General features: G+C 38.3%; 1 protein-coding gene across 5 annotated transcripts; it reads right to left on the minus strand.

The window, feature by feature from the left end:
* Positions 1 to 35: 35 nt before the first annotated feature.
* pparaa (peroxisome proliferator-activated receptor alpha a) lies at positions 36 to 18,591 on the minus strand. Of its 5 annotated transcripts, none has more exons than XM_082167838.1 (7): positions 18,455 to 18,591; positions 10,809 to 11,045; positions 9,965 to 10,122; positions 6,378 to 6,516; positions 3,197 to 3,396; positions 2,462 to 2,930; positions 36 to 1,388 (listed from the first exon to the last, which is right to left on the minus strand). In XM_082167838.1, exons 2-7 carry the CDS (start codon positions 11,035 to 11,037, stop codon positions 1,144 to 1,146), a joined length of 1,440 nt encoding a protein of 479 aa, XP_082023964.1. In that variant the 5' UTR covers positions 11,038 to 11,045; positions 18,455 to 18,591; the 3' UTR covers positions 36 to 1,143. The 5 variants fall into 5 exon arrangements, with proteins under 5 accessions (XP_082023964.1, XP_082023968.1, XP_082023966.1 ...); XM_082167842.1 differs by lacking the exon at positions 18,455 to 18,591 and adding an exon at positions 18,171 to 18,436; XM_082167840.1 differs by lacking the exon at positions 18,455 to 18,591 and adding an exon at positions 16,248 to 18,126.
* Positions 18,592 to 20,045: the final 1,454 nt, after the last annotated feature.

The raw sequence follows: 20,045 nt of genomic DNA on the forward strand, positions 1-20,045 counted from the left end.
GATGGCGCCTGTAATAAAACCATAGACAGTAATAAAACACTTCCATGCCGATATTGCACGTTTTTTATAAACTTTTTTTTTTTTATGAACATTATATTTAATTTCAAACTACAAACAATTACACATCCACAACTGAAAATTAAATGTTTCATTCAAATCAAATAACTTATACTGGCTTCTATACTCTTTGTTAAAATGCAAGTCTACAATGCAATTTCTGATAATCAAGGGTCTTGTAAATTGCATCAACAAGTAGATCTGGCTCAAAATTAAGAAAATTAAAATTTTCCCTACAAAAAACCCAGTAAAACAATAATTTACCGATCAAATACAAGTACTGAGTCAAAACACATAACACATTTGTACAATAAAATTACAGTTGGAGTGCTATACAGTGTACGATGATATTTTTTATACAAAATATTTTACAAATGGTGTTCAATATACAAGCATTTCAAATGAGGTAACAAACAATCTGATTTATATGGCTCTCCCAATACATTTCATTCTAGCACTAAAACATGAAAAATCACCCCTTATTCAGGATATGCAATTGCCGGTCCTAAATCTTTACTGTCGGAGCTTATTTGGCAGAAGCGGTGATGCGACGTCAACCGCTCTGGAAGTTACACTTGATCTGAAGCCCCGCCCTGCAAATATTACATTAAGGTGGAAAAGGAAAGCACCAGCACATCATCTCAATGTAGCCAAATGTGTCAAAAGCAACAGAAAAACACATGCTTATAAAGCTGAAAATGGCACTTTAATGAGCACTCGAGCTCTCTCTCTATGTGTGTGTGTGTGTGTGTACTGTTTGCTTACTACACTTGAATACCATTCGCTTGATTGGCTTTTTTTACGAGAACACATTATAGACTGAAAGCATATATTGCACTTATTAGGGGATTATTACCGTCCTTGTAAAGGTCAGTTCCCTATTAAAGGTTAGTGCAATATTAATGAGCCTAAACTTACACTGGCTTTGCCCTATAATGTCACAGCAGTATAAAGGCACACACCCCAAAGATGTTTCATCCAGTCTTCCTCCCCCTTGGAGCCTAGCATTCAGCAACTCAAAGGCTTTCTTCGTCTCCTGTCCCGAACGCAGAGGGATCTCTCGTGCACCAGCTCTTCTTCGAGCTCTCAGTACATGTCTCTGTAGATCTCCTGCAGAAGAGGATGGAGTGAAGCATCTTCTGTCTTCTTGATCTCCTGGACCAGCTCCGCGTGCTCTGTCACCAGCTGCCGCAGGTCGGCCAGTTTCTGCAGCAGCTTGGGAAAGAGCAAGCCGTTGTCGGGGTGGTTGGACAACAGGTGGAGCCGTAGGGCGTGAACTACGCTCTCCTGGATGTGCTCGATCTGTGACACGTCACTCAGTCCTGGACGGTCTGCCAATGGAGATCCACACAGAGAGAGACAAAAGAGACATGTCAGGATGTCAAAAGCACCGTTACTTTGGTATCAAGTCTGTTTACCTGAATGAAAACTTGAAATGACTTAATTGAAAACTAATTAGAAGCTACATGCCCTTAGTTTCTCTTAAATTATTCATATTTCTATTAATACTGAACATTTGAAATAAAGGACACTGACTTTAACTTCGGTAGTGTGACATCACTAGATTTATCTGTACAGTGTGTCCACAGATATTGATAAAACATTTATTGTTCAAGTGTCATTTTGCTAACGGTGTCTCTCTTTAGCATATAGGTTAAAAGAAAAAAGAGAGTCAGAGCGGTTCTCCAGGAAGCTGGTGGTTTGAGGTACTGTCTGCGTTTTTGGTCCCCGCCGCACGACCGCGGGTCCGAGGGTTGCCGCTGGAACCGGCGGAAAAGGAAACTGTGGTTATTTTTGCTAGTCCTCAGGAGAACAATATCCCCATCTCACTCTGACCATTATCATCATGTCTCTCAAAAGCTATTGGCTGTGGGACTCCAGAGGTGACATAAAAAAACAACCTGAACCACAACTAACCTACTAACAGTTCAGCAAAGGAGGTGAGATATTAACATGTAGGATGCTCATGAACAGGGGTACAGGGGAAGTTTAGGTTCTAATTTAGTATCAAATTTAAATCAATGTATAAGGAAAAGCATATACATCACAATTTCTGGACAGCAAGGTATGTGCTTTTCATAATAAATACATGAGTAAATAAATAAATCAAGCAAAGCAAAGCAAAAATAATTACTTTTGACCATAATTGCCAACTTGAAGATGCTTTAACTTGGACAAGCCCTACATTTGTTTTTGTCAAATATATTTATCAAATATATTATATTTTTTCCCAGTTTAAAAACCTCCGCTCCAGTTGGAGTGAAGCATGACAAAAACCGCATCATCAATTTCATGTCAAGTATTTCATTTCTGAGTAATGGCCATTTTTAAAACTGCTAGTCAGCTTTTCATTTAGATTTGCACTGCCTCTATTTCACTTCTCGTTACTCTCCCTGCGTCTCACCTCCGCAGCAGATAATGGCAGCCACAAACAGCGCCAGGTCGCTGTCGTCCAGCTCTAGAGCGTTGAACCTCATGGCGAACTGAAATTTGGGCTCCATCATGTCACTGAAGGGCTTGCGTAGACTCTTCAGAAACTCGCGGGTGATGAAGCCTCCGCCGCGAGCCACCAGAAGCCCGTCTTTATTCATGCAGGAGGCCAGCAGGGCGAAGAGCGCCTCGTACACGCCGTACTTCAGCAGAGTCACCTGGTCGTTGAGGTCCAGGGTGGCGAAGCCGGGCAAGGCCTTGGCGAACTCCGTCAACTCCGTGACCGTCGCCACCGAGGCGTACTGACAGAACAGGAAGAGCCGGGCCTCCACTTCTCTCTCCCGCAGAGTGGAGGTGTCGCCGGACGCCACGTTGCCCAGCAGCTGGGTGAGTAGATTCTGCTCTGCGTGCTGGAGAGAGTCCATGTCGTGGATGACGAAGGGCTTCAATGAAGGACAGAGTTGTATTAACAACTACAATAAATATAACCATGATTCCATACCAATGAACGGCTGCATTTAAATAAAAACAGCAACAATGTTGTGCAAGGACTTATATCATTTTTTTCCAGTGCTTTAACAGACAGATTAGTAGAGATTAGGAGATTTTGATTATCGCCTCATTTGACTCTGCTTTCGTGAGCAATACAATGTGAATAGTGGGTGAGTGAGTGAGTGAGTTAGCTAGCTCCCCAACTGCAGTTACTCACCGGAGTGCTGGTCTTGCCCGTGAGAAACACGCGTGCTTTGGCTTTGTTCATGTGGAAGTGTTTGAGGTAGGCTTCATGCATCTGCCTGGTCAGACTCCTCGTGTCCGGCTGCAGAGACTGGTGCTCCTCTTTCCCGCCGACATCCTTCTCTGCTTTCAGCCTCTGCTTCTCTGATTGGGGTATCCGCCCAAAACGGATAGCTGTAAGACGCACGCACACATATTACCAATAAAAATAGGTACAGCATCATGCATAATGCCACAGTTAATGTACCGTATACAAACAAAAGAGGAACACACACACACGTCTGGTTCACTATCTTTGTGGGGACTTTCCATAGATGTAATGGTTTTTATACTGTACAAACTGTATATTCTATCCCCTTACACCAACCCTACCCCTCAACCTACCCATCACAGAAAACTTTCTTTTTCTTTTTACTTTTTAGACAATAAAATCATTCTGTATGATTTATAGGCTTGTTTCCTCATGGGAACCTCAATGTAGGTCCCCACAGTGACACGAGTTCCCATGAGACTGAGACACACACACACACACACACACACACACACACACACACACACACACACACACACACACACACACACACACACACACACACACACACACACACACACACACACACACACACAGTAAGGCAGATACATACATGCTTAACAAAATGTTCGGTAACACTTTAAGGTGACGTAGTTACATGTTACTACATGTACTTACTATAGTAATAACAATAAATTATGCATAATTACAAGTAACTAACCCTAAACCAAATCCTAACCCAACCCTAACTCTATAGTAAGTACATGTAGTTGATTAATATTACTCAGTACTTATTTGAGTAAGTACATTGTAACTACGTCACCTTAAAATAAAGTGTAACCAAATGTTCACACTAGGGCTGTTATTTGATAAAAAAAAATAAAAAAATATGTTGCTTAATTAATTCATTGTGTATGCATGTTTTATTTCCACATCACTGACCTCAGAAGGTAACCCAGTTCTAATGTTATTTTTGGAATTCATAAATTGACAATAAACTTTTTCTGAAATAAACCCTTCGTATCTGCCTATTCAGTTTGTGTTGTGTTGTGTAGATGCCCATTTTCTCCATATTAGAATTTTTCCGCCTACAGCTTTCAGTTCTGTGAATGATGGTCCAGCTATGAAATTACAGCTGGATTACATTAGTGAGGAGGACATCTCTGCTAATTTATTATCCACACCAATTTCAAGAATAACTTTTAAAGAAAAGCTGGGGTTATTTGGCAAAGGAAGGCCTACACCAGAGCCTAATTTGGTACAGAAAGCCAAAGCTTTTGAAAGCATTCTGCAAAATAGTTATATTTTCCCAAATAAACCATAAGTTTATTACGGTCTGGTACATACATTTAATCATCTGCTTTGCCAGTCTAATGGTATTTATTATCAACATTGGTTCCAAAATCCCACGATCGCTGTCTATGAAGCGGAAGTGTCTGTCTGTCTCTCTGTTTATCCCGAGGTTACCGTAGTCAGCCGGATCAGGGCCTTATCCAGATCAGATGAAGGACCTGCGCCTAAACACGACCACAACGTAGCCCTGAAGTGTCAGCAGAGATTGTGTCAACTAAACTCTCCCCTGTGAAGGCCTCATCGACACAAGCCAGTGGCACAGATCCTCAACAACACCCGTATCCATACCGGCTTGATGAATTCGATCTTCAACCAGATGTAACTGGATTCAATATTTTCAATGTTCCGATCCAATCTGACTTCTGACCTGTAATGCTGCCTGAATCATAATCATACACTGTTCGTATGTTGGCCAGTTCCCCCCGACTGAGCCTGGTTTCTCCCAAGGTTTTTTTCCCCCTCCATTCTGTCACCTAATAGGATGTATGGGTCCGCCTCTGGCTTGCTTAGTTGGGGACACTTAATATTCAACAATATTATTGATCTGACTGCACTGACACCATTGTATGAGAACTGAACTGAGCTGGACGATGACATCACTGTTTTCTCCAGAGCTGCTGTATAGATATAAGAACTAAATTAATAACTAACGATTTGTACAGCCGAAATAAATGAACACTGAACTTACTTAAGCTGGACAATGACACTATATTCTTCTAGAGTTGCTGCACAGCCGAAACAAACTTTGTTGCATTATTTTCCTGTTATCACTGTAAAGCTGCTTTGAAACAATCTGCATTGTAAAAAGCGCTATATAAATAAAGGTGACTTCACTTGAATGCACTCACCGATTGTGTGATTGTTGCATTTCTTGTCAAAAGTAACTTATGCAGTACTATAGAAGAGGACATGGTAAGCTAGGCTGGTTTTATGCCAAGTTTACTTTTTAGGGCCAAGGGTCAAGAGGCACGCTTTCAAGAGTCACGTTTTTTTTGTGTTGCAATTGCATTTATCAATCTGTCTGAGAAAAACTTAATATCACAGATTGGATGATAAATACCAGAACGGGTCCTTTTTGATTGCTGGTGTATGTGCAGATCCACATTCAAATAGCTTGGATGGTAGAAAAATCCCCAAAACTCAAATGCGGGTCAGAGGGCACTGATTGCGTTAATCTGTTTGCCTTTAAAAAAAAAAATATATATAATCAATTGCACTGCGTTAACGTATTGAATCATCAGCTCCAGTTTATACACAAACCACGAGTGGTAGAACTTTAGGTCATTACACTGCTGCCACTTCATCAGCAGCGGGACAAAGGGCAGACATGGGAGGGGGGGTGTATGGCGTGATATGATACAGATCTACCTCTGAAGGGATTACACTAACAGTGGCACATGACACTAGTCCTCGCTAACAGAAGAGACTACCCTAGATCCAGGTCAAAGTCCCGTGATAGAACGGGGCGGCGTGTCTTCCGTGTCACTTAGTTCATCTGCGGTTATCCTGTGATAGCCCTTCCCTTGTATAGCGTAGATTTGTGCTACCTCATGATGTCAAAGCTAAGATAATCTAAAGTTGTTGTTTTATATTTTGATTGTAATCTAAATTTCCTGGCCTTCAAAGAAGCAATTAAAGTACGTGTTACGAAATATTATTGTAGTAAAACAGAACACCATCTTGATTACCAATAAAACAATTAAAGCTCTTTAATCATCAAGCCATAAACCGACTCTAATCTATAATCATTTGCTCTTTGTGAAGCTCTTACCATTGTGGGACATGCCCACTGCAAGGCACTTGCGGAAACGGCAGTATTGACATTTGTTTCTGTTCTTCTTCTGGATCTTGCAGTTGCGTTCGCACTTGTCGTACTCCAGTTTGAGTCGAATGGTTCTCCTGAAGAAGCCCTGTGGAAAATTCATAAAAGACACTTTAAAAAGCAAGCTCTGAATGATAAAAAAAAAAAAAGTATGATACCAAATTGTACATTCTCATGTTGTAATATACAACCGATTCAAAATGTAAACATAAATATAAGGACTTTGCTCCCTAAGGCCCAATACATTATAAAGACGTTATAAAGTGACCTCGATAAACCAAATGCTAATGAGATAAGATGTGCGATAAGATTCACACCATAAAAATATTTATTTCTCAAGAACACTGCATATCTATGAACAGATACAGAGTGTGTGCATGTGTGGCAGAATGTCAAAACACTTTAACTGTTTATTTTTCAGATAAGGCTATACAATATTTCAGTAACTCCAGGTGGTCTTGGATAGATGCTTGGGAAAAGGTACATTGTGAAAATCATTTTCGAAATCGAATAGTAATGAAGATACAGTGAATGATCTTTGTCATAATTTCATCGGAATAGACACTGTGGACTGGTATGTGTAGTAAGGGTCACAGTTACAGCACAGACCCTTTGTGTTCCCTCCAGACGAATTATTCAACAGGGAAAAGCAGAACACGTGCTTGACAATGGAAACGGTATCAGATGAGAGCTCATGACAGACTGTCACGGATCGCTTCCAGAGCTAAAAACAGAACCGATGACGCATCTCTACACACCGAACATACCAAACGATAAAACCGGACTGAGGGAACAGCTCGTCACTGTGTTTAGCCTCTGAATACCAACCATTATAGGACAAAGCATTATTTCCTACTGTTCTCAAAAGCTGTGGGAAGTGAAGTTTAAAATATATCTGCACGCTGCAAATGACTAATTTATTCTTCCAGATTTACCTCAAAAAGAAAACACAAGATAAAAATGTTAAATGTATCAGGTAGAATTTCTGTTTTCAAAGCGAATAAACCATTAAGAAACACTTTACAAGGGCAATTCCACGCAAAACTGTCACATCCATAACTCCAACAAAATGCCATGGTATTTAGTCGGCGTTATGGATGTGACAGTTTTGCGTGGAATTGCCCACAACAAGATTCTAAGTCTTAACTAGCATACAATTTTGCAGTTTTTTGAAAATGTTGGTGATTGTTCATCTCTCGTTACACTAATAGAGTTCTGCAGTGCTAGCGTACTTTTCTAGGACAGTCCGGAGGTTAGAAAAACCCTGGTTCCCTCGACAAAAACCCAATAGGATTTTTTTCCATTGGCTTTTTGATCATTGCAGAAAATAAGCTCTGTGTCCAACAAAAATATATGATTCTTACATGTTTTGTTCATCAAGGTAATCTTCACAAATGAAAAACTTGAACTTGAAAAATGAATTCTGATACCTAAATACAACTGCCAGAAGTAAAAAGCTAAAGTCAGACAGTAAACAAACTACACAATGGTCGCCAGACTTCAACGTCACCACCACTAAGCCTCTGACAAATCTTTTAATCTTTATTCAAAACCTAACGTTGGAAAGTTTTGTTAGCAACCACCTTTTTCAGGACTTGTAAAAGCCTAATAACACCATGAGTGGGGTAATACTGATATATTATGCCATAGGTAGAATACAATGTGATAATACCTTGAACCACCTTATTTCAGGCATTTAATCAAAAACCCATTTAAAAAAATAAAAAAATAAATGGACGAGGTACTGAACTTCTGAGTTTGGTAACACTTTATTTTGATGGTCCCTTTTGAACATTATGTTGACTATAAGTAACTTTGCAACATGTCAACTAACTCTCATTAGAGTATTAGTGTACTGTCTGCTTAATATCTGATAACTCTTTATTGTGATGGTCCTCCAACAGACACTCTCCTGACTATAAGTAACTTTGCAACTACATGTCAACTTATTCTAACCCGGACCCTACCAGTCTACTAATACTCTACTAATACTCTAATGAGAGTTAGTAGACATCTAGGTGCAATGTTACTTAAAGACAACAGAATGTGTTAAAGGGACCATCAAAATAAAGTGAAACCCTGAGTTTTAGGACACTGAATACCTGTAACATGTATGCTGTTTTTACTTTGTTTCTTTGTGTTTTTGGTTCTGTCCTGTTCACCTGTGTGCCCTGTCAGTTGACCTAGATTTCCAAGTTTGTGTCTGTTTGAGTCATTACACCTGTTGTCCAATTAACTAGCTTATTAGTTCCCTCATTTGTTCCCTCCCTGTGTTCTTGCAGTCCTTGTACTATCTTGTCAATGTTGAGGTGCTGTGAGTATTTTTGAATTAACGACTGTTTCCTGGATTATTCCTGCAGTGCGCTTTGTTCAAAACAACTACCCGTGATGATATCAAGGCAGGAGTCAAGATTTTACATGTCACTCAAAACAACCTTGCTGCAGTACCGTGCACCCACAAGCAAAGATGGCGGATTTGAAATTGAATCCTTATGGAAGCATCCCCCGTCAGCCGAGCGACAGCTGTTGAGGAGCTTTCTCCAGGTCTTACGCACCTCAAAGTTCTCAAAAGGAATTTGATAATATACAGTTGTTTTAGAACAATGAAATTTCAATGTGGGAGGGGCTACAGAGCTCAACACCATGGAAAAACAAACTACGTGACGGACAAAATGTCCCGTCCTAGTCGCAGATTCACTTGGAATAATAGCTTTTAGCGCTTGTTACTTTATCATTTTTCCTAGTTAGTACACTGTGTAAATCTCAAACTATATAATTAACTAACATGAAATTGAGTTAAACCAGAGGTGCATGAAACTTGAAACCAGTGAACTGAACTGAATAATAAACTTAGTCAGTCCACAGAGATCCTGATTATGTATGACTAGTTTCACACAAAATATATTTTTAATTAGCATTTCATTTTAAAAGTAGCTTAACTACAACTACCATGATTCCTTCAAACAAAACACATATAACGTATATTTTAAAGTGCAAAATGAAAAGTGTTAAACTGCATTAGCAATAAACCTTCGGTTGTAATTGTTCCAGTTTAAGTGCACCCTGAGGCGTGCCAACGGTCAAAGTCTGCCCTTGCTGGAGAAAAACACATGGCACATGGCAATAACTGGGCTGGTGGTAGTTAACTTTAAAGGAAAGAGAATGGCTGTGACCCAGGCTCGAGTCAGCTGGGCTGTGTTGTGCGGAGGTACGCACCGAGTCCTTCTGATGATTTTGACATGCACCACATGAAGCAACAGCTCTTGTGCACGCTTCACCTCACATGTACGAAGGGGGAAAAAGCCTCGGGGGAACTCTCAGTCTTTTTGCAAAAGTAGCTATGAAAATACTCCAAAAACTTGCGTGCTCTATGTTGACCCTGGTGTGCTCGCTCAAGTGTTTTCTGTCCCGGACAGATTTGTGGTTATGAAAGTGTCTGTACTAATGGCAAGCAGGAAAAAGTTGAGGGTGCTTCGATAATGACTCTTGGCCCTCGTGTGAGAATTTTCCACTGTACACTTTGCACGTGCGCTTACCTTACACCCTTCGCAGGCATGCACTCCGTAGTGGAAACCTGAGGCCCGGTCGGCGCAGACGCGGCACTCGAGGGCGAGAGAACCGGAGGAGTTCTCGTCCTGACCGGTGATGGCCGCGAACACTTCTGAGTTCGGACTAGATGCCGGGGTTAAGACATCTACAAGACAAACATGTGCACGGTCAACATCACAACATCACATGACCCAGATGCATTTAAGATGATCCTAAAAGTCCTAATTTAACGCAAATAAGCAAAGTGTGGATATATACTTTTCCTTAATTTTTTGTTTCATTAATAAATTCATACAGTTCGCACAACTTGTATTTATCTACAAAATGTAAAATTTCTATAATATAATACAGCATTTAAGGATAAGCCTTTTGATCAAAATGATTTTAAAATCGTCAACCGTGTCCAAACTTATGTCTGGTTGTTTATATAAAATCAAATGAATGCAAATGGTTAATTCTTTAACTTGACAGATTAGGGTTGATTTAAGATTTTTTGGTAACAATTTATTTTGATGGTCCCCTTTGAACATTCTGTTGACTATAAGTAACTTTGCAACTACATGTCAACTAACTCTCATTAGAGTATTAGTAGACTCTCGGTTTAATATCTGCTAACACTTTATTTTGATGGTAACTTTGCAACTACATGTTTCTGTGGTTATTCTAACCCTACCAGTCTACTAACACTCTACTGAGAGTTAGTAGACATGTAGGTGCAAAGTTACTTAAAGTCAACAGAATGTGTTAAAGGGACCAAAAGTGAAACCCTTTTTTTTATAGCCCTGATTGGTTAGGATTATTGTTCGGATTGCGTGTGTCCAAATGCTCTACCTGAGACAGTGGAGTCGTCTACTAATGTGTTGCAGCTCTGGTATTCCAGCACATGAAAGTTGAAAGTATCGTCGCTGAGAGACCGAGAGATGTCCTCGAGCACCTCCATCTCACCAATGAGTTCTCCACACAGAGGGCTGTCCAGGATTGGATCGCCCAGCGGGGACAAGGGACTGTACAGACTCGGCATATCTACCATGGCGCTGGACCACGGCAAGCTTTGAATCATTCATCCGTCTGCAAAGACAAAACAACGACAAGAAAAGTGAAGATTGAGTGAAGAAAATATTGTTTCATATCTTTTAAATAACTGCAAGACACAATCCCTAGATTACACTGGGATTAATGGCCACACACAGGTAAAAACAACAACCAGAGATTTCAGGTGCTATTGAATTTAATGCGGGGCTGTGAGGGATAGACTTACAGTTTTTACAATGGCACGCACTGAATAAATGTCCTAGATCACGCAATTTTCATTTGTTTTTCTACTGAATGAAAGTGTTGGAATGTTGCGAACAATCGTTATGTTGTTAAACAACATTGCAATCCATTGAACAACCTGTAATTCTATCCCTCACAGTCTTGTTCTCATTATTGTCAAAATTAAATATGGTTCTGCTACCCTGACTAAGGTCCATTGTCATCAAAATGTATTTGTATAAGTAAAACATTAAAATGATTTCAGAGCAACTCACTGAAATCAAAGCAGAATTGAAAGTTCAATTATTAAAAAGAAGAAAAAATAGCAGTTATTTTGTTATTTTAAACATCACTGTTTGGTTGTGATAATAATGGAGACTCAATGTCTACTTGGTATGCAAACTGCAACCTGGTCTCCGTGAAACACTGACTAGAAGAAGTTCCATTCAGAGCAGTGCTAAAGAAGTAACGTGTTTAAGAGGGGTTGCCACAGAAACCCCAGGCTCAGTTTTCGCAGCGTTTTATTCAGACATGAGGGGAGCGTTTCAAAGGCTTTGGCCTGCTTCATCACAGGAATGTGATCTCATTCGTCCTGCCATGTGAACTTGTCGAAGAGACCCACCAAAGACCAAGTGCTCCCTCGACTGAGGTGATCTCAAGGTTGGGTCAAGGTCAAAAGTAGACCTTCCAGACATAAAGGTTCCAGGGCGTTGTAACGTGGTTGCTAAGGCATTTCGAGAGGTTGCAGGGCAGTTATTTTGATGCACTTCATTTGCTTGATAATATCACAAACACTGCGGCCAGACGTTTCAAGTGCATTGCCGGGGAGGAGATAACAATCCTATTCGAAAGAATTAACTACTCAAATGCATTCAGACGCTCTAGAGGAAATTCTAAAGGCAGCTCGAGGGGTCTTGAGGACAACGGTTCAAATGGCATTCCACTCAACCCTTTAATTTCTTACAGCAGTGACATGGAGAAGGCTAACCAATGCCAGACTTGACATTCGAGCACTTTTGCAATGGATCACCATTTTTTTGGAGGAGGTAACAACACACTTTACCTTCAAGCGACAAACACAGCCAATCTAAAATAAACTGCAGGTGCTAAAGAGCTGACAAAACTGCGCACTAACATCGACAAGCTGTCATAAATCAGTGCTTGGCAGACAAGCCCAGTTTCCAGCACTGTCTGCGAGGGGAAGCCGGCCAGCTTTCTAAAGTTATACCTGATCTCTCCGTTCTGTAGATTTGCCCGAAGCAGAACAGCAAAAATCTTACCCAGCTGTTTGTCTCCAGCTGTTGAGCTGTGAAACCTGAGCTGAGCATGATTCTTCAGTCAGTGAACGCACGCAGCGTTCTCTCAGCCGCTGTGCGACAATCATTCCTGATTCTGCCCTTGACACAACATGCACAGACGAGTGCAGTAACAAGCGTTCCTATTGGAGAAACATACAGACTGCTATAAAGACTACATATTAGTTAATACACTGCAAAAAATGTTGTCCTGTTCTCCAGTAAAAATATAGAAACATGCTTAGATATCCTTAAAACAAGAATCACTTACTGGTTAAAATTTGCATAGGGAATGAGAGTGGTTTTTAATATCTTTAATTGCTTTATTTTTTGGGGTGGGGGTTATATTTAAAACAAGACAAAAATCTATTACAAAATAGACTTGTAATACTGTATGTAATTATGTAATTTTGCTGGTCAAGTAAATTTATATTTTTTATTTATATTTTTCACATGTAAGGTGTGTATTTCTCATACTGGCTAGAGAAGGATTATAGCATATTAGTCATGAGACTGTAAAAAAATGTATACAAAATTTCAGTTTTGTGTCTTGTTTTCCAGTAAAAATATATAAACGTTTACAATTTGCTTGAGAAGCAAAACTGCATACAATATTAAGACAAGTTTTCATCTTGAATTAAGATTAATACCACACTGGCAAATAGTTTTTGTCTTGTTTTAAGCTTAAACCTCATACAGGGTTTCTGCAGGTTTGATGAAGGTAAATTTAAGACTTTTTAAAGATCTTTTATGACTAAGGAAAGAAAATTAAGGAATAAATTGGGAATATAATACATCAATGTTATCTAAATGTCAAGGGAGAAACACAATGAGGTGTATTAGCAACACTTCAAAGTTTGAAAATACAACAGATATCCATTACTTTTTTTTTTCATTTAAAAAAAAAGCTTGAATCACTCCGCTCCCAACCACTAGAATATGGACATAAGTTTTACTGTACCTTCTAAAAATAAAAAATATTTTTCCTCTGTTTTCTGTGAAACTGATAAAAAACGAAGGGAGTTTCTGATTAAAACAAGAACAAATATCTGTCAGTGGGGTCAGAAAAATCAAATCAATTCAAAGGGAAGTTTTCATAACTCACTGACAGGTGTTTGTTCTTGTTTTAAACTCACACAATTTTTACATTTTGCTTCTCCGGTGAATGTATCTTGATTTAAGAATGTTTATATTTTTGTACTGGAAAACAAGACAGAAATACTGAAGAAGAAAATCATTTTTTGCAGAGCATGCAACATTTAATGCCATGAACTTAAGACTTTTGGCTCTGATTTAAGACCTTTTTAAGGCCTTCGCCTTCATTTGTGTAAGGGTGAATTAAGACTTTTAAAGACCTGCAGAAACCCTGCAATACTTACATTATAAAACATTTAAGATACGTTTAAGATCATTTTCAGAGTCTAATATCCAATTTACTTAAAGCAAATTTACTTTTGATTTTATATATAGGCCTATATATATACATATGTTTTTTGTTTTGTTTTTGTTTTGTTTTTCATTAGAAAAAAGACAATCTAGCAGTAATTTCATGGTAAACAAGATTAAACACGTAGCATGCATTTGAGCGAGACTGCATTTGTGTATATTATTTGGGTGTGTGAAACAGAGCAATAAGCATAAGCTGAAGCTACTATATTTATTCAGTGTAAACCCAGACACTCACATGGGCACACATGCACATGACTTGAACCTCATGACAACACACGGGAGCCAAGTGAAGTGTAGGAGAAATGCCAGTTTCTGCTCTAATGGAAATGTGCCCATGGAGACCAGCTGAGCCATTAACCAGCAAAAACCAAACCCCATATCATGCTTCCAAACTACAATATATTCTACACAAATATCTCAATGGATGCACAGCATTCAACACCTCGGTGTCAACAACACGTTATATCCATTGATGTGGTGCAGATCACGAAACAAGACAGCGCGTATGAATGCACAAGATGAATCCTCAATGTGTCCTAATAAACAAATGGAGCAAGTTATGTTTAACAACTCTGAATCACGGGACAGTTCATAAAAAACGAATCAGTATGTTATTTTCCAGTAAAAATATCTGAAAATCCTTAGTAAAATAAGTAAATGCCTGCGAAACCACTTAATAAAATGATTTTTGCAGTGCAAGGTGTGTGTTTCTTATTCTGGCTGGAGAAGGACACACAGGCACATCATAGCCTACGTGCTGAGGAGGAGGCAGCCTGTTGTGGAGGGTCACAGCTGACAAGACTTGGAAACCAATACAGGCTGATTTACCCCCTCCTTCCTGGTTGATCTTTACCGGCTGTCTGACTTGACCGTGTAGTAACAACAACACAGCAGTTCCTGGGGGTATTTTAGATCCACAAGAAGACAATGAATGTCGATGTACTTTAGCCTAGAATCCAAAAAACTTGCAGACAGGCCAAACTGATCATGTGTTCCCCATCATTATTTTCACATACTGTACACAGAACCAGCCTTGGACTCACTGCATTAGACAACACACGTAAAGCAAACAGTGTCTGTGAAGAAATTTCCACTACATCAGCCAACAAGCAATGATGAAGCAGAATCTCTACATGCCCCATAGAGACAGCAGATCTGAAGTATAAAGATTGATCTGTGACCACAGACCATTTGTGAGTTTGTTCTTGAAAGAAATATTGATTGTGGACATGATAAAGCGCACGTATTCCTAGCTTTTCTCAACTGCATGGTGCAACTGAACAGTTTGGATGTGGGTCAAGACTATTTGGCAAAAATAAAGACAGGTCAGTTTGCTCAGTGTTGGTAAATAAAGGTTATTTACCAAAAAGAAAATATGACCAGATCAAAAGTGATGTTAAAGGGTAAAAGACGTGACCAGTCATATTCAATCCACAAAAATAAATTAAAATGGAACTGATACAAACATTAACTGACTACACCTCTTTTATGATGAGCATTCCTTTAATTTCTGAATTAAAATATTTTTTTATTTTACATAAAGTATAGGCTAATAATTGTCCTGATATTGTAGTGAATAAAACTCTTCATTAAAATAATTAAATTCTTGAAAAAACCCTGGTTTGACATTAGTTATTTATTATTATTATTATTTATTCTTAGAAAAAATATGTTAATAATTAAAGTTCGATCACCAAGTCAAAGTCATGTGATGCAACTGACATATATCCTGAAGACCCTGACGATAATGTGTCAAGGTCAATAAGTCTCTTAAAATGTCAGATTTGTTATTTTATCTGACATTTTAAGAGATTTAAAACCTTATTACAAGTTACATTTAGTTCAGGTTGTAAAATGTACGACTAATATTTATGGATTAATAATAATAATAATAAAACATTTATCTTCAAAAATATGCTTAAACACCTTTAAAAAGAATTAAATAATGATCAAGATGTGTACACTCACATGTGTTCTTCAAAATAGTATAAAGTTTTTGGAAACTTGAATAACAAGAACATGCAACGTGTTTTACAACAATTTTAAAATCAGTTGTCATTGACTCAAGTATAACTACAACAAAGCAGAACAAATTTAGGAAAAATCATGCCAAAACAGATCCTTGCTGAGAAACGAGAACATACCAAACTTCGCTTTTCACACAGGCTGTGAGCAAAGCTAGAAGTCTTTGCTTAAAGCCGACAGACCAATGACAATTCGTGTTTAAATCATCACCTAGCTCAGAGCAAAGCAGAATGAAATCAGTGCTTACCAGATCACGATTCACAGTTATGCTCTACCAGCTGCCAATAAATACATGCACCCCTTTCAGGGCCAAAGTCCGAATCCATACACACACCCTGCATGCCTGCTTCTCTCCGGTCAGGAGTTTGCCTGGCGTTACACTAACAAACGGACGCAGAAGTCAACTAAACGCATCAGATAAGAGAACCTTAATGTCTGGATGGATGCATTTACAAACAAGACAGCTGGGATTTCAACAATAGTGGGAGGAATGACTTTGTTCCACACACCCAAGAAACATCCTGTCTGTTTAGTACATTCAGCCTACAGAGAGACAGCTCAGCATTACATGAAGGTATACGGATTCACACGGACTATGAAATGCAAACATGGAGCTTAGAAGCAGGTGCATTTATATAGGCCAGATGTTTCTCTATACTTCAACCTGTCAATATAGTCATGGCCAAAAGTTTGTGTCTGTGTTAATAATCTCTCCAAAAACCTGCATAATTATCTAATCTTATATAATGATATATGATAATCAAAAAGTGTTGACAAAGCCAGCTGTGTGAGAGAAACTTGGCCAGAGAGATAAAAGGCTATAAAATTACTGATTACTAATTAATTTTAAGGGAATAAATTTACAAGTTGCCTAAAAGGGTATCGGTGCTTTTGTAATTGTACATACATATAATTTCAGACTTCTAAGATCAAATACATTTTTATGTGAAATAATGTGAAGAATAAAACATATAATTGAATCATTCATAAACTGACTTGATAAGACTTATCAAGTCAGTTTATGAATGATTAAATGACAATCGTTATAATCTGATATTCCTCTGATAGAACCTCTTCAAGAATGAGACTCTTAACGCCCAAACAAAGACAAGATGACACCGGGCGTTATGTGTGTGACCCTTTTAGCAAGTTACATAACAGAACCGAATGGACAAGTCCTTGTGACCCTGTAGTCGCAGATGTGTGGGGTACAAAAGCTGTGCTAAACTCACTTTAGGGGATGCCAGAGTACACAAACTGAAAATATTACATTAAGGACATTACATAATTATTAATTAATTAACTCTTTAAGATAATTTATATAAAGAATGTCGAAAAGGGGGTCCATGCAACTGCACAGCAGGGTTACAGTTACAGTTGCAGTACATTTTTGTTATTTGAAATAAAATAAACATTAATTATAAATAAAATGTAACATTTTTACTTCATTTCTCATTTTCATGTAGTGTAACTTGTACTTAATTTGCTAGAAATTAAAACTTAAATAAAAATAAATAAACTATAAACATAAAAAAAAACTAACAAAAATAGAACAGAATGGCTAAAACTTCAAATAACACTTTACATGGTAACACTTTATTTTACAGTGTCCTTGTTACACATGACATTACATGTACTTTCTATAGTAATTACTATAAAATATGCATAATTACATGCAACTAACCATAAACCAAACCTAATCCAAGTAGGCTACTTGTACTTAAATGTATAATCACACTGTAACAAAGACACTTCAAAATAAAGTAACTGATGTAACTTGGAAACTACTTTTGAATCATATTTTGGACAACAAAGCATGGGATTCATTTCCTGTTCATTCATAATCGCATTAAAATGTCGAATTCATAGATAAAATAGACTTCCATTTATTATACTGTTCCGAATTCTAATGGATTCTTAACAACATAATTCAAATTTTAATTAAATTGAACTATAACACTATTATTTTTATGAAATTTTAAATGATAGACGAGTAGGATATGCATGACTATGTTAGTTGACATTATTATTACATTATGTGTGTAACGTTAGTGTGTTTACACTGCGGAAAAAAATATGCTGCAAGATACTTAAAATAATATCACCATAAAAACAACTAGCTAACTAACTAATTAACTAACTAACTTAACCAACCAATAAACCAACTGACCCGATGGCTGAATCAGCAAGCTTTAAAGACCAACAGACGCTGTAAAGTTTCGCTTCGGTTCCAACAAGAGTTAAAATCTTGATGAACTGTAGCAAACGCATTGTCCTCTACAGACTATGTGATAAGAGACTCGCTGTGAAAATAGCACAGACATGTGTTCTTATGTGAATGTTTACTTTAGTCCAGCTAAAAGCGAAGGATCACAGTAATTACGGCCATAAAACCGGATAAAACATGATCATAATGTTACACAAGCGCTTTGTTTACAAGAGCTGCGCGTCTACCTCCCAATCCCAGGCCGCCATGCAGGCAGGAATAAAACACACGGGCTCTGTGACACTGCCAAATCTCAACTCGGTGGTGCGATTGAGGCTGTAGTACTCCTTAAACGTCCTATTTAAAATTCACCGCAACCACTGCTGTCAAACCACTCCGACACCAGTCGAGCTCGTGACAGCGCACACCTACCGACACACCTATAGATTTGGCCAATCGGCGCAGGCTTTTGGAGAGAAAGCCACGCCCACCGATTTAAGGTCGCGTTGCTGGGCAACAGAACTCATTGTAAGGATGAGGATGATGATGATGATGATGATGATAATGATGGAATTATTTCATGCGCCGTAATGCCTAAATAATATCTCGCCACATTAACCCTTTCACACATAGAGGTCTTGATGGGTTTTGAATGGCAAAGCTGCACATTAACCACTACAGTGGACCAACCCATCCTATACACTGAGCTACACATTACTACTATCCTAGAAGATTCTTGCAGGTAAAAAAAAGAAAAGAAAAAAGTAACATCTAAGGAGTCATATCACTGTTAAATTTTCCAAGTATTGATTGGGAGGAAATTCTGATTGATCATCTGTCCACTAAATTAGACATCATGGATCACTAACTATACAGTATTTCAGCTTTTTTGGGCTGTACATAAATTTATTTGTGTTATTAGAATGTAATTTACAGTTACATCCAAAAGTAAAGTGATTACGTAATGCATGTTACTTGTAATGCATTACTGTACTTGTTACATCAAAAAAATAATCTGATTACCTAATGCACATTACTTGTAATGCTTTACTCATTACATAAAAAAGTAATCTGATTACGCGACGCACGTTACTTGTAACGCTTTACTCGTTACATTAAAAGTAATCTGATTACGTGACACACATTACTTGTAATGCTTTACTCCTTATATTAAAAAGTAATCTGATTAAGTAATGCATGTTACTTGTAATGCTTTACTCCTTACATTAAAATGTAATTTGATTATGTATTGCACATTATTTGTAATGCTTTACTCTTTATATTAAAAAGTAATCTGATTACGTAATGCATGTTACTTGTAATGCTTTACTCTTACCAGTCTGAAAACATCTATAGATCAACGTAGATTTCAGTCTGAGGTTTTCTCAGAGCTATGGTAAATATTTGTCACTTTTGAACATAATCAGAATTATCAGCTAATAAGTGTAAATCGACATACTCTAGTCTAGTAGACTGGCCATAGCGTGAGGGTTCCCTTTCGAAAGTGAACCGGTGAACCGGTGTCTGAAAAACTATCCAATCACGGCAATCGAATTTGAATGGCGACAGCCTATGACGTCACTACTAGTGCGACCCGGAAGTATAAAATGGGCGCCTAGAGAACATGTCATCCTCTTTTCGTCTTCAGGGACTGTTTTGTCTGATTTACGATCACCGGAAAAAGGTAAGAATTCTGGCAAGTGAAAACAAGTGTTTCAAGAAGTGTGTGGATCCGTGTCTCAGGTTTCTGACACCAGATGACACACATGACTTGTCTGTTACTGTTTGGGTGAAGAGCACGCACGATCAGCTCTCGAGGGATCTGATTGTGCAGAATGT

This window comes from Leuciscus leuciscus (genome assembly GCF_965113295.1).
Source record: "Leuciscus leuciscus genome assembly, chromosome: 4".
NCBI lineage: Eukaryota > Metazoa > Chordata > Actinopteri > Cypriniformes > Leuciscidae > Leuciscus > Leuciscus leuciscus.